General features: G+C 37.5%; 1 protein-coding gene across 2 annotated transcripts; it reads right to left on the bottom strand.

The window, feature by feature from the left end:
* Positions 1-520: 520 nt before the first annotated feature.
* On the bottom strand, positions 521-12,343 carry LOC582011 (eukaryotic translation initiation factor 2 subunit 3, Y-linked). 2 transcript variants are annotated; one of them, XM_781988.5, is made up of 12 exons: positions 12,267-12,343; positions 11,207-11,270; positions 10,383-10,510; positions 9,616-9,737; positions 8,907-9,001; positions 8,202-8,360; positions 6,940-7,074; positions 6,107-6,201; positions 4,690-4,834; positions 3,751-3,920; positions 2,940-3,112; positions 521-2,192 (listed from the first exon to the last, which is right to left on the bottom strand). In XM_781988.5, the coding sequence occupies exons 1-12, from the start codon at positions 12,321-12,323 to the stop codon at positions 2,129-2,131; spliced, it is 1,407 nt and encodes a 468-aa protein (XP_787081.3). In that variant the 5' UTR covers positions 12,324-12,343; the 3' UTR covers positions 521-2,128. The 2 variants fall into 2 exon arrangements, with proteins under 2 accessions (XP_787081.3, XP_030849939.1); XM_030994079.1 differs by lacking the exons at positions 9,616-9,737; positions 10,383-10,510; positions 11,207-11,270; positions 12,267-12,343 and adding an exon at positions 9,449-9,556.
* Positions 12,344-17,963: the final 5,620 nt, after the last annotated feature.

Raw genomic sequence — 17,963 nt, 5'->3', positions numbered from 1 at the left:
GAATGCATGTACAGTTGTACCCATCGCTTGAAAGAAAATTACGTCATCACGTTTGCTTTGGTTTATATTCCGAGTATGTGTGTCCCTCTCTCTCCCTCCATTTTCATCCCCTCTTCATAATTTTTAGTTTCACTTACTCCAGTTTTGATCACTTCTCCATTTGCATGCATCCCGTCAGTCTTTCATTCATTTAACCTCCCCCTCGGCTTTCCTTCTCTTCTCCCTTCCCATTTGCCTTGTCCCTTCTTTCTCCTCTAAATCCTCTTCATAATTGTGCTCTTTCTTTCTTCCTTTCCTCTTCCATTCTTTTTCTTCTCCTCCTTTTCCTTCTTACTCTCCCCTGTCTTCTTCATCCTCTCCGCCTTCTTTCTGTTTTTCTCATCCTTTTACTTCTTCATCCTCTCCTCCTTTCTCTTCTCTTCTTTTCTCATCCTTTTACTTCTTCTTCACATCGCCAGGTATAGAAATTCAACCTTCAACTCTCCAATACTCATCCATAATAAGACTTTTAAACAACGTATTACAATTAATCATTTAATGTGGAAGAATCTATCTATCATTCCATTTTCTACACAAGATTAAGAATTTCCAAACTTCTCATTCAATAGAAATCTTACATTTTTGGACAGACTTCTTCATTTTTTTTTATTGTACAGTACCCAATTACAGTGATTTAGGGGGAAATCTTATCTTTGTTCATCATTTATGATTAAGAACAAAGATTAAACCCAACCTTGAAGATTTTCAGAAAAAGGAGACATTCCTAAATGATTTTTTTTTTTAAAGAAGGGGAAAAAAAGAGGAAAAACCACCAATATTTGTCATGAACACAATATAAAGAAAAAACAAAAAGCGAGAAAGAGGACTGCATGGTATTTGACTCTCATTAATCAACCATGTATATAGCCAACCATTCCCTTTGAAATAATTGTCACAAAATAGAACTTATCAAAGTACAGTTGTCTGGAGAGACTAAATTCTACGGTTGAGCCAGTCATCACCTCAAAGTGATTGTAAAGTGGTCATACAGGCAGCTTTTAGACCTATCCACTGATTCAAACAAAAACTGAACTAGTTGCATAATAAATAAATACCTAACCCTATTACCTAATGTGGGACTGTATCTGATACATGTTGTCTTAAATCCCGTCTGTACTAATTTGGTCACTGACAGGTGGCTATCTCATCAACTCGGCTCTCAATTTACATAAGAAAAAGAGGATCATGGTGGACCAACAGGCACTGCTTAGGCATTGTTTTCTATAGAGGGAGCAAGTAGCTACAAGTAGTAAAGTTGGGCTTTAATTAATGTAGATAATCTTGCAGTGTAGTTATCATTTTTCTGAGGCATCCCATTGTCTTTCCTGAAAAAGGTCAAGCATCTATACACTTTTAATTCACTCTCTCAACCTCATAATCAGTTGTATTATATCGAATACGACTTTTTTTATGAATATTTGATTACTAGTAATATGTAATGAAAGTTGGGATACTAAGAAAGCTAACTGATTTCCTTAGTCATGATGAAATCATTCAAAATTGTGAATATATTTAGAAAGTTTCTCCTTTTGTTTTGGTCTCTTTGGGTCATATAAACTTGGCAAAATGTTCTTGAATCAAAGCAGTTCACAGTACTGTAATCAAACATTCTGAAAAGAGGATAACATTTTGACTTGTGCGGAAGTTTTCTGGGTTAACAAATTTGCTAGCTTTTTGGCGAGCCACATTACATACGAAAAGTTTTTGTTCATAATCATGTACCATAACTGATCTCTAGTTAAAACACTGAGCATATGGTATCTCTTTCTCTCTATGACAACTTGTAAATCTTCCCAGTACTTCCTTTATAAATGATAAGGAGTTTGGGAAAAGACATGATTTGGTTGAGTTCACGCTGAACCATATGATCATTAGATGCAACAATGTAGTTTTGGTATAAGATTCAAAAGCCTGCACCAAATTGCCCCACAGATCTGTGACAGTTCTTAGCAAACCTCCACGTTACGTAGCCTCTCCACGATAAGCACAAGAGCTCAACTTGAAATATGCCTTTAAGTGAATGTCGTTTCCAGGGTTATATGGTTCCCTTGGGGATATGTTTTTCCCCGATGTTAAATCTATGCCATCTCTAGGAGTCAAAGGTCGTGGGCTTGATGGTGACACCTTTCCTGATTTGACCCCAACCAATCAACCTATGAGAGAAGGGCAAGAATATTCTTAGTAATTTAGTCACTTTACTACTAACATGAATGTACTTAAAATGTTGGGGGGGGGGGGTTCTTCCTTTTATTTGTTTAACTACAAATAACCCATTCAACTTAATTCTCTCTTCTTTTTTCTTCTCATTACACATATCAGTGTCTTATGAGTGCATTTCAATTCAGAATATAGGATTGTGAGCAAAAAGTTTAGCCTACTTCCATTTCCACTTTACATCTATGAATTCAAAGCCTCGTTGCTCTTAACGGTCAAACCAGTCTGTAATGACCACACAAAGGACAATTGGTCACTGTGGAAAGGAGGCCTATCTAGGTCGCTGACAAATTTTTACTTTTTTGAGGCTCTTCATGATCATTTTGAGGTCCAATTTGTTAGGGCTTTATTATTACACCATATCACAGACATTGATAACACGTAGGGCCATAAATCTCATATTTGTAAAACTGGAAACATTGTTAAGCAATGCTTTTAATACCCACAACCTCATGATTGAAGAAAAAAAATTAAAGGCTGTCTGTACTAGTTTGGCAAGGAGGGATTAGACCACCCAGGGTGGTCACTGACAGTTGGCTATGTCATCAACTCAGCTCTCAATTAACATAAGAAAAAGAGGATCATGAAGTACCAATGTTCACCGATTAGGCATTGTTTCTATATAGCGGGAGCAAGTAGCTAGTAGTACAGTGGGGCTTTAAAGAAAAATATCAAAACTGGCTTACCTCCAATGTTTCTCCACTCTCCTACTGAGGGCGATCTTCTCTCCGATCTCCGTGCAGACTGGATTCGTCAGAACGATCTTGGCCAAATCAGCCTTGACGGCCAGCACTCGACCTCCCGTGGACAGTGACCCAATGTTGACCATGAGCACCTCGCCCTTGGTCAGCTTTTGAACCTGTATGGTGTAAAACATCCAGATGTTGTAATAGCTGTATTGCTAATTAGCACAAATCCACAGGGTTTTTTAACATGGAGATGCTACATGCTGTGCATTATAGAATAACTGCTCTGCGAGCCAGGAGGGGTTTTGTCAAAAGATTTTATTCCTGTTATAAATGAATACATCCACCTGTAAAATTTAAGTCTCTAATTGTGGAACTTACAGAGGTTAATGGATCTCATTGATTTCATTAATTTCTCTATTTATTTCTAATCTTTTGTCAGGGTAGCCCATTCACCAATAAGTAGTGGTCTTCCATGGGGCCCTGAATAATTATGTTTATGTCAAAAAGCATAACGTCTATACAGAACAGTTAAAATAAAATTCCATTAATCTGCTAATTTGAACTCTACTTCAACAGGTTTGTTGAAGTTTGCATTTTATGCCTTTTGAAATAACTTTTACAAAATATTTTCAATGATGCTAACGGCTTTCCATAATTGTTAAGTCCAACTTAGAGATAAGTTCAACTTAGGATCTTTGTGAAACACCCCCCTGGTTTAAGAGAGGCTAAATAATACAACATTCAACACACAGCTTCGTGATCATAAGTTATAGTAATGATTTAGTGAGAACATTTCTGACTGACTGACCTTAGCTCCTTTCTTGTCTCCTTCGGTCCTCACACCGAGCAGCCTCCTGAGAAGGAAGTACGAGATCTCAAGCTCTGTGTAGATATCAGGGAGAGCCCCTACAGCTCCCAGCACCTGACCCACAAGACGATCAGCTCGACATAGGGTGGGGTCAATCTTTGTACCAACACCTATAGAGAAAGATAACAGAAACAGGAATGTAAGATATATTAACAGTAGAAGTAGGGAAAGCATAGTATTTTTTTAAGATCTGTATATAAAGATATCTGGGAGAGCCCCTACAGCTCCAAGCATCTGACCAACAAGACGATCAGCTCGACATAGGGTTGGGTCGATCTTTGTACCAACACCTATAACATAAGGATAAGTTAAATGTGTACTATAGAGCAGCATTACCACTTTTAGGTCTAAATAATAAAAACAAACTGTATCATGGAAGAAAAATTATATTAAATTAGAAAACATCTGATATTAAACTAAATCCCTTTCATCCAAAATTCTTTTTGAACTTCCTTTCTTTTTCCCTCCTCACCTTTCGAACCCTTCCTTCTCTAATTCTTCTGTTTAAACTTTTCCTCCCTCTTCTTCTATTTCATATCATTCAAATTCTATATGTATTCATTTATCTCAGTTCATCTTCCGTGTACCAATCAGGTAAATTAAACATACATGTTTAACCCATTGGTAACTAGAGATTTTGTAAAAATGGCCTTTTACTCACTGGAAGATGTTTCAATATTGCTCTCATTTTGACATTGTTCTTTCTATACAGAATCCTACTTAAGACATAAGGATTACGCACGGCGTAACATTATCACAGTAGACCCTAGAACAGATACTATAGCTCGTTGAAAATGGACGGGCGGTTTTGTTGCTAAAGGGATAATTCATAAATTTTTGATAAGAGCAATTCTTGACTCCCGCTGTCACAGTTCTTACCAATCAGGCCTCCTGGAACAGCAAACTGGAGATCATTCTTCTCAGCAAAGAGAGACACAATCTTAGAGAAGATGGGTCTACACTGAAGCTTGCCTTCGCTGTCCTTGGACACGATGCCAGGCCGGACCTCAATCTCCTGCCCAACCTGTCGTATAAAAGTAATAAATTACGATTAAAGATGAAGTTAAGTTCTGGTCATGCGATTGCATTGTGAAAGAAACGGTGTGGAATCGACAAGAAAAGGTTGATCATCTAGATCATAGATCATATAAGAATTTGTGTGTATTGCAAGGTTCTGGAATCATCAAAATGATAAGAAATTTGGCCAAGTCTTGGTAAAGTTACAAACACTGTACACAGAAAGATGTATATGGGACTACACGAACACGTGGTGTAAAAATCCTACCCTTGATTTTTACAATGTTACATGACATATTTAGAATATGAAGGCATTTGAAGAGCAAAGCTTTTCAGGGAACATGTCTTATCTGATGTTCTTCCACACTTGCATAATAAGAATGATAACGCTCAAAATTATTTTTCACCTCTTCCCAGAACTCAACCTTCTCTTTGAAAGGTAGTACAGTCAAACCTGTCTATAGCGACCACCCGAGGGAAACTCAAAAAGTGGTCTTTGTAGACAGGTTCCTTTAGTACATGTTTCAATGAGAAACCATTTTCAAGGGAAACAAAATATGTGGTCTTTGTAGGCAGGTGGTATTGTAGACAGGTGGTCACTAAAGCAGGTTTGAGTGTAGCTGGTGTAACAGGTTTTGCATATCTTAGAACATTAAAAGAACTATAACCTATATATTTCAACAAATAGATGTTGAAATTGTTAACTAGATGCTGTCATATAGCGAATATCAAGATTCTACGCCTCTGATTCAATTGGTCAAAATAACAGCAGGCATGAAACTCAGTACCGACTGCTGGGCAGTGGAACAAGAAATATTGACTTAGATAAGCTCTACATATTCATACAACATAAGGACACGATGGATGCACATTATGTTAACAATGGATATGCCCTGTGATACAGGCGCACGTTTTCACCTCATGGGCACGGCACAATGTTGAGATTAATTTGGGCAATAGCTTAAGCCATGTCCCTCAATGCAGTCAATATTATATCAACCCTCAATGTCTCTGCTTTGTCTCAAGGAGACTACAAAAAAAAGTGAGTTCACACACTGTCAGTCATGAATAAGTGTAAGTCATGAATCTCACGATGCGACCAAGAAACCAAAGCCCACATTTTTTTAAAGGCAAAGAAAACTTTGGATATTAAAATCTTTATGAAATTTATTTTCATCAGCATCTATGGATTAGATTAAAAATGCTCTGCAACCTGCTTGATTCAGTCATATCTCAGACATCTGAGCAGTTATGTTATTGCTAATGATGTATATCTCACCTTCAATACACCTCTTAGGATACTGCCTCCAGCCACGCCCCCTTTCAGATCTTTAACTTCACAGCCGGGCTTGTTCACATCGAAAGATCGGATCACTGCAAAAACGATATCAAGAACGATAAAGATATATACTTTCAGATCTAGCTTTGAATAAATCCTAATTATTTATTGGGGAAAGGGGAACATTCTTCAAAAGAATTCATCAATGAACTAACATTACCAAATAAAACAAACAGAAATGCATGTATCTTGTGCTGGTAAATATTACAAATAACATGCAGCAAGGTCTATTATCAGATGATAGGTAGTATTTACAGCTTTCAAATTGCAATTGAAATGAGTAAATAAATTCACATCTTGGATACTAGGGTCACGCTTATAAATGAGTAAATTCTCGAACCAATCACACAGTTACAATTGCCCAGCTCCAAAGTATACAGTTGTTATTGGTGTCCAACGCAAGTTGAGGTCATTTTGGGTGTTTGCAATGTTTGATACTGACCCAGAGCTATCCTGACTCTTTCATTGTGTGACTTTTGCCACGTGGACTTGCAAGATTAGATACAGAAATGAACAGATTTCTCAAACTCTAATCGTTGTGTGTTCATTAACTTGGGTGCTCGGAAAGCAAATACACACTTGTAGGTAAGCGTTACCTGACCTAAGATTTTTAAGTCCAAGGTACTGCTCGACTCAATGATCTGATGCCTCTCACGTGTGTCAATGACAGTACATCCCATTTTTTGTTTTTAGTTTTAACACCCTTTGTCAATAAAAAAAATGAAAATGGCTGATAAAACATTAAGATAATTTCTCTTGTGGTAGAAGCTTACCAATGAGTCTAGGTTCTGAAGTGAAGTCTCGGACTGGAATAGGGATCTTCTTGGTGATGTATTCGCAGATGACTTCTATATTATGCTTCAGCTGAGCTGAGATTGGAATGACTGGGGCTCCTTCCGCTACGGTACCTGCAAAAAGATTAGAAGAAATAATAATAATAATAATAATAATCTTTTAAAGTCCACTCCAAATTTTATTTTATTAAGTTAAATCGAAAATGGAAATTCTTTTTGCCCAATTGATTGTGAGCCCGGCAGCCACTGAGCAGCGCCGGATCGACGTTGCTCTATCCCTTATTGTTGAACGCCAAACAAGGTAGCAGCAGTTCCCGTCTTTTAACGTCTTTTGGTATGACTCGGCCGGGGTTCGAACCCACGACCTCCCGGTTGTGAGGCGGACGCTCTACTGACTGAGCCAACACACCAAAGCTTAATTATCACCTTAGATTTCCTTTAGTTGAAATGAAACTTTGAGAAGGAACTTAAAGTAGTCACCTGAAGAATCAAAAGTGTTTTGAATTGATGCAGAATTCATATCATTGCAAAGGGGAACCCTTCCATCCATATTTAATTTTACCATAATTATCAGTTGTCGTGAATTTTCTTTTGGTGACTACTTTAAGATTCAACAGGAGACAGGAGTTGGTCCAGCAGTATGTTCAGCTCTCTGTCTTTGCCTACTAACCGACTCTTACCATCCTCCAATTGAAACTGAGTCACGTCTTTCAGATGGTGACATTGAAGGTCAGTCCAAAGATGTAAAACTTTCATATCCGATTGATACACATACTGTCAAAAACCCAAATACACACACTTTCAAGAGGATGCATATAATTACAATGTTTATACAAGAGGCCCCTGGTCAACATTGATTCCTATTGAATTACTTGGGATTGTTTCGTCCCTGTTTTCACGAAGTGACGGTAGTGAGGAAAATCGTCACGCAAAGTGAATGCAATTTTTTTTCACTACCGTCACTTCGTGAAAACAGCGACGGTTTTTATATTTAGAGGTCACAAAGAGTCATTAAAGGAACAAATTTCATTTACAACTCAACACATTTTAGTTACCCATCTAATAGCTGGGAAGTTTCAGTAACTAAATTGAGAATATTGGAAAGTATGATTTCATATATCAGGCTGCTATGGTGCCTAAATAAATATCTAATCATAGGCGAACCATTGGATTTAACTGTACTACTGAAGAATCAAAGATTGAAGAATCTTCAACAAAGATTATATTCTCTTCACTCTCACCTTGAACAAACTTTAGGATCTGTTCGTATTGCTCCCTCGCTTGACTCTCCTTGACCAGGTCAATCTTGTTCTGAAGGATAAGGATGTGCTTGAGCTTCATGATCTCAATAGCAGCCAGATGCTCCGATGTCTGGGGTTGGGGGCACGATTCGTTGCCAGCTGAAAATACCAGATATTAGGAAAAGATAGTGAAGTATGTACTACTTAAATCTTTTTATTGAAGAACAAAAATTAAAGTGGTTTTAAAATAGAGATACCTTCAACTACTAAGGTATTTAGAAGAACTAATCAGGCAAGATTGGTACTATTAATGAACATTACTAGCTGATTCATCATTATATTACAAAGCTACAGCACTAGATGAAGGAAGAAGAAATGAAAAAAGAGAGCAAGAAAGGAAAGAAGGAAGACAGGGGAAATCTGTGTTTCCCTCCATCACAAGAAAATGGATGGATTTGCATTGGATGAACAAATTTGGAAGTGAGCTTTTCACAGGTTGGTTTTAATTGCTAGTTTAAAGAATTTACAATTTCCATTGCTGCATTTTTGTTTTAAAGTCACTTTTGGTAGATGGTGCATATAACGCACATCATGAAATGGGTTTACACTCAGCATTACGTATATATTCAGGCTTTCTACACTTACATTAAAAAAGGATATCATTATTATTATTATTATGAATTTCAGACAGTTTCTTTATCTTACCAATCAAAAGTAATGCTGCGTCCATGACAGCTGCTCCGTTCAACATAGTTGCCATAAGAATGTCGTGACCAGGACAGTCTACAAATGATACGTGCCTGGAAAAGAAAAAAAGAAATTGATTAAACCCATCCACTGTCAAACATGTACATCTCACTTAAGAAAGTATGACTTTTGCTGTCCCTTTTCCCCACCACCCCCTCCTCCCTCCCTCCTCTCTCTCTCTCTCTCTCTCTCTCTCTCTCCCTATCTCTCTCTCTTACAATGTGGTAAATATAACCTCTGTTTACTCCTTTAAAATTTCTTCTGCCATTCAAAATATTTGGCTTCATCCATTTTGTGTTTTCAAATTGTATGGAATCACAAAAATATTTGTCTATGTTTGGGTATTTCTCTATTCCCTGCAAATTTATATATCATCAAATTCTTCCTTCATGTTTCTGTATTTCTCTATCCCCCCCCCCCCCGGCAATTTGATGTAATCATCAAATTCTTTTTTTGTCATGTTTGGGTATTTCTCTATCCCTTTACGTCTCTATATTTACCTGTGTAGTCTGAATTTGCCTGAGCAGCCTGTTCTATCGCAGGGAAACGAATCATCCTTGATATCCTCGCTTCTACCTTCCATATCTTCCCGTTTTTTCTCTTTCTCTCTGTCTCACACACTCACAAACTCACAATCTAGGCCTGTTTTCTGTCTCTCTTTATTTACCTGTGTAGTCTGAATTTTCCTGAGCAGCCTGTTCTATCGCAAGGAAACGAGTCATCCTTGTTACTGCCTGCAGACCTGTAGCACCCTGGCCTAGGGCAAGCTGGACTATCGCACTTATAAACCTAAACACAAGAAAAAAATAGTACTGAAGTTGTGACATCATGACCAAGTAGACGGGACTAGACCATCACATTCACAAACTTTGTCAAAAGATCAAGAACATTGAAGAGTTGAGTAACTGATCAACTACTTCATCATTTATCTAAATATTCAATTTTAAAAACTGAATCATGATAAACAGCCAAGTCTCGTATTCTGATATTACAGGTATAAACGTTTTCACAGACTCCACCAAAATATATATGATTTTAAAATTGAAATACTGATTGATGTAAAGCGTATCAAAAGTGAAGTCCATCTGATTAATTTTTGTTCACTTTTCACTTTGCATACAGCCCCACATTATCAATTTTAAAAAAAAAAAAAAAATCTAAGAAATCTGTGGGTGATATTCCAAAAACTGTGTCCTCCCAAGTTCCAGTAAAAAGCTTTTATTATCAAAATAAATCCACTGCAACTTTTCAATGATGGCTAAATAGAGTTAGATGTCTTACGCATTCACAGCCACCACTGCGCCTTCAAGAAAGAAATTGACCTGTCACAAATTAAATTTGTAACATTAAAATATCTGTCCCTAAAATAATAAAGGCTGGAATGTTTTTCAGAATACCACCACTTCAAGTTGATTAACCCACACATTACTCTACCTTAGCATTTGCATAACCTAGCTTGATGGTAATGTTTCTCTCCAACTCATTCTTGAATCTGACAGTCTGTACACCCGAGATGGCCTTCACGACCGTTGACTTTCCGTGGGCTACATGACCAATTGTTCCTGTGGAGAAAAAATATAAAAAATGAAGAGTTTGATACAGATTTAATTACCCCTGGCTACATGTAGTTAAAACAATTAATGTTATTGGGTATGTACACAGTTAGAACTTGGCATAGAGTAACAAAGATTCTTATTCAGAGCTATAAATAGTAGTTTCCAAATTTGATATAGCAATCAATACTTAACTGTGACAAAACATGTGATTTGTTAAGCAATTTAGCTCTTGAAATCTCAAAAAGATTTTGTGAAAAGGAGCTCTTGTGAAAAATAAATAGAATTTAAAAATCATTGTGTGGAATCTCATTATTACATAATAGCAAATTAAAAGTAGCTTCTGCAAACTGAAAATCATTTGAAAAATGAAAGAATATCAGTGTACTCAGATGGGTGCACTTACCTTAACCCTTACCATCTTGGTAATTAAATGGGATATTTATTATTCTAATACGCTAATAATTTTTGACTGAGAAATTTTTATCTATCTTGTTGAAATTTAAAATGAGTTCACAACTTGTGAAAAGAGACATTGTGAAATATGATTTTTTTTTTTTTTTTTTTTTTTTTTATATGGATGAAGAGAGAAACAAGCACCAATTATCCAAAATATGTATCATGATATTGTATTCATAATAAAGCTTGTTGGTAAAACCCTGTGCCACTGTAAATAATATAAGGGTTAAATAAATTGAAACTCACCAATATTGATAGTTGCTTGTCTGCTAATAACTTCAGGGGAGAGTGGATTCAATTTGGAGATATCCTGTAAAAAATTAAACAACTATGTGAAACATGTAGCCAAATATTGAGGAAATTATTGACTTCTAAGCAAGAGGATCGACATGTATGTAGCTTTACTGGCATTCACTGGTCACCCTCGTAAGGCCCCGTTAATTGAGAAGGAACAAAGAAGAGCCACAAAGTTAGTTCCAGTGCTCAAGCACCAACCCTATCAAGACAGGACTCAACAACTCCTGCATGTATTCTCTGCAATACTAATGGTAGTCCGTCTTTGCCGAGGAGTTATCGCTCATATAATAATGTGCAAAAGTGCGGCAAGTCTCTGTACAATTAAAAAAGTCAATGTGAAATTAATCAAGAAAAACTTCGCAGAATCTGTTTTTGATATTTTCGCATCGCCAGCGCGCGGATCAGAAAGCTGAATCGTCCACGAAAAGTCTGCGGACGATCCTTAATTTTGCAGATGCGTCTGTCAGCGTTTACGAAGAAGATCCTCGTTTGTGCGGACGATACCTAACAAAAGTTAGAGTCAAGACTATTCTGATTCTCGGACCAGTGCCCCGGCCCTACGACTAGACTAGAATCTAGACTCTACTCTCTAGAGTTTAAAAAACATTACAATTCATAAGAATCGAGTGCCAGCTATGGCTATCTTTTACGATGAAGTTAAATGTTAAAGTTAAACACCAATGTACCACAAGCACCCAACATGCAACATTCACTTCACCGCGACGTATAGGGCAGGGAATACGAATCGCTCTTAGTCAGCGTGCCCAGAGCTTCGGCGCCGCGGCGCTCTGAAAAGGAGAGGTACTGTACGCATGGTACGCCAGCTGGTGCATGCGACCGATTCACAGAAAGGCAATATACGCCGACAAAAGTGTGGTTTTTCTTGGTTACTACGACAGAATATATCATTTTCTTCACATATATTATCTTTTTGAAATGTCATATTAAATCTTTCATTGACTAAAATGAATAATATTCACTGCAATCACGGGAATTTTATATTACATACCAAATTGTCCAAATCTTGTAATGCCAGATGTGAATTCGCCGGTCCCTCCATCGCCATCTTTTACATGTGAATGACCTGTCACCCGGAAGTACTTATTTTCAGATGATGAAATCATCACACGATGGATGGGAAAAGTCTAAATATTCATGTTATGTGAACCCAAAAGAGATGGCATGTTGAAGTAGACATGTATTCCGTCAATATCAAGGAATAAACAAAATATGGACACGGCTTTGTGACACAATTCATCATTGACACGTTAGAAGCGGAAGTGGGGAAGGGGAGGTGGGGCGAACGGAATCGGGTGGGGGGGGGCACAATATTTGTGTTTGTGCGTTTAATTGGGGTTTTACAGACTGGGGCCGTGACCGACTGAGCCAGATGGTAGACGAAGACAGAGCTAAACTGACCAAGAGAACGTGCCGCTAGACCATGTCATATATATAGCTTTTAACCCCTACTATACTGTACTGGGTGGGCAGGGGGGCTGGGATCGAGGCCCCCCCCCCCCCCCCCCTCGACATTTTCGGAGATTTGCGCCGCAACCGCTTGGAATTTTGAATTGTCGTTTAATGACTTTTCCCCTCAAGTTTTACACACATTGTGATACCATTTTCGTCGAAATCGGATATACCTGTAAGGTGTTACATAACAATTAGTATGCACATGTCATCAAAAAGTACTATAATTGCATAATGATATATTAATGTACAAGCAGAAATGTGAATACAGGTTTAGATGTATTTCTTCCTAAGTGGGAGATATTATTGATATCAAATTGCTTTTATATGTTTCTCAAAGTAACTTGATGTATTCCAGAACAAAAGAATACATTAGAAATAAAACAATAGATAAGAAATAAAAAAACAATAAAATACATAAGAAAATAAATATTTGAAAATCGCATCAAATTTGCATAAAATATTATCATTATTAATTACATCAAAATAACTATTTTGTACTAGAATATGAAAAATGAGTTTCCATTAACATTTAAAAAGTGGAGTGTGACAATAATGATTCTAGTTCCCTATATATTTCCAGATTTGATATTCATGAATGCGTAATTTGCGTATCCATAGTTTATACAAATTAACATATGCATTTTCCAGTATCATAACAATAATGTAACCTCATGAATTTGAGATGAAGGAAACATTTATTCAGACAAATATGTAGAGTTTTCTGTAAAATGCATAAAAAAAATTAGCATTTTGCATAATTAATTAGGCTATAACGACAAAAACTTGCATATTAGGAAAAACTAATTATACCATCTTGTTCCTTACGTAAATATCTACAAACGTGCAAATGTTCGTGTTCATCGGACTTTCGACGGCTGGATCATGGGGGGGGGGTCCTCCCACCCCCCCCCCCCCCCCCCCCAGTCATGAGGTGCTCAAAATAGCCCAGTACAGTAAGGGTTGATAGGCACTCCTGATCGATCAACTGCATAACTAGTGTCGTCGTTCTTCTCCATCCCGGCCGCCCCTCCTCACTTTTTTCCTCCACCCCCCCCCCCCTCTCTCTCTCTCTCTCTCTCTCTCTCTCTTTTCTCTCTCTCTCTCTATGTCTCTCATTCTCTATCGTCTCTCGCTCACTCTCTCTATTTATCTTTCTATCTCTATCTCTACCTTATCTCTGTTATACATCTATCTCTCCCAGCCTGGCGCCTAGCGTACGACCAGGCAGGCATGCACCCGAGGGGGCCGCATTTGCATAATGCATCGTGCACGTCCTAGCTACTCCTCCGACTATAGGTTGACACGCATCAGTACGGAGAGAAGGTTGTTGTTTTTTGTTGTTTAATTTAGGCAAATCAGTCATTTTATGACCATTATTGCCGAATACTATAACAAATTTGTTTTGGATTCAAATTTACGAATATACACTCATATAATATGCATGTGTATAATATATATATTTGTCTTCTTCTTCTTCTTCTTAAAAAAACAATAAAAAAAGGGGGTAGATAATGATATCATGTTAGATAACCGATCGCCCTCCTTTTTTTTTTGCGCTTTCGTGGAAAACCCGCTCGTGATACGTTTCGGGGGGGGGGGGGGTCCCTTATGTCTCTCCAACGCGGACAGGGGGCGCAATTTTATCACCGCACTATTAAGAGGAGGGTGTTTCACGTTCCTTTCCTTCCCTCTTCACCTCTCTCTCTCTCTCTCTCTCTCTCGCTATCTCCTAGACTCTTGTCGGTAATCCTTTTTATATTCTTCTTCGATTTTCCCTCCTATCTCTACTATCTACGTTTTTTAATACAACGTGTATTCATTTTTGCATTGAAGACTTTCGTCAATGCCCTATTTGTAATTTATATTTATTTTATGTAGATAACTTGCAATTAATATGGATGTTATTTGCTGGTAATGTTGTCTTCTTGTTAATACTGACTTGCTGAAAAACAGCCTTGCGGCTGAAAGCAGGGTTTTTATCACCGTATTAAAATAAAACAAATAAACAAATAAACTCTCTGTTTCAAAGTATCCTAAGCCGATTGGGGGCATGCGCCCCGGCACGCCACACGACTATAGCTACGCCCGCCAGTGACCTTTCCCCCAGATATTATGCATCCCATCACTCCTCTTTCTTTTTTTTCTAATCTTTTTTAAACCGAACGATAACGATCTTGAGTGCTCTCGATCGCAGCACACGCATCCATGCTCTATTATCTGGCAAATCACACACCTTATTATTTTACAAGGTATCTGATATAGGCAATATGCAGGACCTAAAATAGCTTTGCAGCACACGCATCCATGCTCCATTATCTGGCAAATCACACACCTTATTATTTTACAAGGTATCTGATATAGGCAATATATGCAGGACCTAAAATAGCTTTGGATTTCACTGGAAAACATCTCCCTAAAACTATTACTGCAGACTTCGCCCCTTGACTCGTAAGCTTCCCGCTCTCTCCAGTCCAGAGCTGCGTCACTGGAACTGCAACACGGGATAACATGCTTCAAAAGCAAGTATTTTATCTTTTTTTATTATTCTTCTTCTCACCAGTTTACCAGAATTGATTTTATCTTCTTTCTTTTTTTCTTTCTGAATGGGATGCTTTTTTTGCAGAGATAATGTTATGACAAATAACTTCACTAGTCTTGTATGTATATTTCCATGTATGTATTTTTTATACGATAAAGGAAGTCTGCAGAGGAATGTTACATTTTTATTTTTTTGATAGTAAAACATGTTGGGTTCGTATATAAAGTTAAGGACAACTTATCTCGGGCGTATCAAGTTTTCAAGATTGTACAATATATTGTACAATCTTGAAAACTTGAAACAATATTTCGCTGCCCGGAGATGTGTTGTGTGAAATATTCTCAGTTATCAACTTATAATCATGCACAATCAGGCATAGGGCAGAGTTGGTGTAGGCTATTCCAGGGATCGAACCCACAACTTTACAAATCAAGTCAAAATATTGAAAGAACTCGATTATACGATACTCCTAACAAAAAGTGTGGATACGCTGATGCAATTGATTCGATTCCATCTATGTGTCGATGCTTCATTGCTATAAAAGTATGATGTAAATCTTTCCCATTCATTAATGAATACTAATTTTTTTAAGGTAACTTCGAAATTTGAATTTTCAATGGGGAACGGTATTTAATATGAAGTAATTAATCCCTGTCAACAAATATACATCAACGTGTTCTATAATATTATATAAGGGCGAAAACCAGGAAAGACCGAAGATGCCCCCCCCCCCCCCCGGCGAGTCAATGCTTCATTACTCCGTTTTACTAGGTACTTGGCTGTATCCCCCTTCTCTCTCTTTCTCTCTCTCTCCCTCCATTTAGTATATACCGAGAGCGGTATGCATGATTTATCGCACTTTTCCATCTTATAATTTACATATTTTAGACCTTTCCGAGAAGGCGGCGAGAAGGAAGATTTTCAAGGACGACGAATAATTATTTGATTATGAATCCGCTTTCGAATCAGCAGCGTGGTTAGGTGGTGTTATTCACGCCTGCTACAATGTTATCGAGGATATACACGGCAAGAATAACGTTTATTGTAAAGGAAAAACTCAGCCTTGCTCTTACGAAACAACCGAGGTAAATGATTCGACTACATAATAAACAGGGATAATTCGGAACAACGGAAGTATACGATACAACTACATAATTTAACAGGGATAATTAGGTTCATTATGGGACGATAGACTACCCAATTTGAAATAACGGGAAGTTTTTTTTCTAGATGACATAATTTATAAGGTATATTAAATACGCTTGACATTTATAACACAGGGCTCAGTGAATACGCGTAAATCCTTTGGTGTGCGCAGTTTGCAGCCGCTTTTATGCGGCGGTTTTTACGGAGCGGTATCTGAACATATTACGGCAAAAAAAGGGAAGAGAGAGAAATTTAAATAAAGAATTTGTTCATCGTGAAAAGAAGATTATTATTCTCCCATCCTTCGATTACCCTGTTCGCTGACATGTCATCCTTGTACCCTAGAGCGATAGTGCTCTTTCACGGCCGGACATTCGCTATGCCGATGATTACATCATTTTATGTGCTTAAAGATAAACTCCAGGGGGGTGTTTCACAAAGATTCTAGGTCGAACTTAACTCTAAGTTGGACTTAAATATTATGGGAAGCCATTAGCATCCTTGAAAATATTTTGTAAATTTCTTTGTAGAAGGCATAAAATGTTGATTCAAATCATTCATATTTTCTATTATCATGGGAGATTTCATGTTCTGGATGTGGAATTGATGAAAAGTAAAAAATACTCCAATTTTTGCTTTTGAATATATTTCATTTTAAGGCTCCAATGGCTGTCCATACTTTTTAAGTCCAACTTAGTGTTAAGTTCTACTTAGGATCTTTGTGAAACACTCCCCAGTACTGGTAAAAAAAAAAAAAAATAAAATTCTCACTGAATCAAACGAAACTTACACTGAATGTTCAAGATTACAAATAAATGACATGTGCCAAACAATTTTGGAAGAAAATGTATACTGGCTGAGTAATGAGCATAGAAAGACAAGGAAATCAAGGTAGTACTAGCCCCGACAGCGTTATTTTTTTATGCGGCACAGATTGGGGCTTTTTTTAAAAAGGGGTCTTGATTTACAGACTAATACTGGTCGTGTGCGTACTACACAGTATAAGTAGTAGAGGTCTGTTTTTAATAGTGTTACATTTAATCCACTACCGCATGGAAAATCATTACATCAACAATTACAATCAAATTGGAAATCTGAAGTGGAGGCAGCACGTCAATAAGGAGAACATCACAATAATTAGTCAATAAAACTTAACTAACTTAAACGAAGAGGAATGTTATCTAAACACATAGTTCGCGATGAATATACAAACTTCTTCGCAGCGCTAATGCGCTAGCTAACATGACTAGTCTCACGTACGTGCAGACACTATTCAGAAGGGAAAGAACGTACTTCCCATAGGTTTAACACGCGCCATGCCCCAATCTGTGCCGCATAAAAAAATAACGCGCCCCGACACCATGTGTGTTGTCCCATATATAGCTTTCTATGTGAGTGCTTGTTACTTTACCAAAACTCGGTCAAATTTATTATGATTTTGATGACTCCAGAACCTTGCAGTGCACACCAATACTTACATGCTACATGATCAACTGTTTCTGATCCTTTCCACACCTTTTCTTTCACAATGCAATCGCATTACCAGTA

The sequence above is a fragment of the Strongylocentrotus purpuratus genome, unplaced genomic scaffold, assembly GCF_000002235.5.
Source record: "Strongylocentrotus purpuratus isolate Spur 01 unplaced genomic scaffold, Spur_5.0 spur5_scaffold_21, whole genome shotgun sequence".
Lineage (NCBI taxonomy): Eukaryota > Metazoa > Echinodermata > Echinoidea > Camarodonta > Strongylocentrotidae > Strongylocentrotus > Strongylocentrotus purpuratus.
Note: the sequence above shows the minus strand (reverse complement) of the source record. Positions and strands in the feature narration are given on the sequence as shown.

Bases quoted from the DNA above. Each gene is read 5' to 3' on its own strand.
- LOC582011 (XM_781988.5), bottom strand. From the start codon at position 12,323: ATGGCGATGGAGGGACCGGCGAATTCACATCTGGCATTACAAGATTTG. The intron at 9,002-9,615 runs GTAAATAAAGAG...TTTCTTTTCCAG, and splicing joins GGAAAATTCAGACTACACAG to GCACGTATCATTTGTAGACT. The intron at 7,075-8,201 runs GTGAGAGTGAAG...ATCTTTTTGCAG, and splicing joins GATCCTAAAGTTTGTTCAAG to GTACCGTAGCGGAAGGAGCC.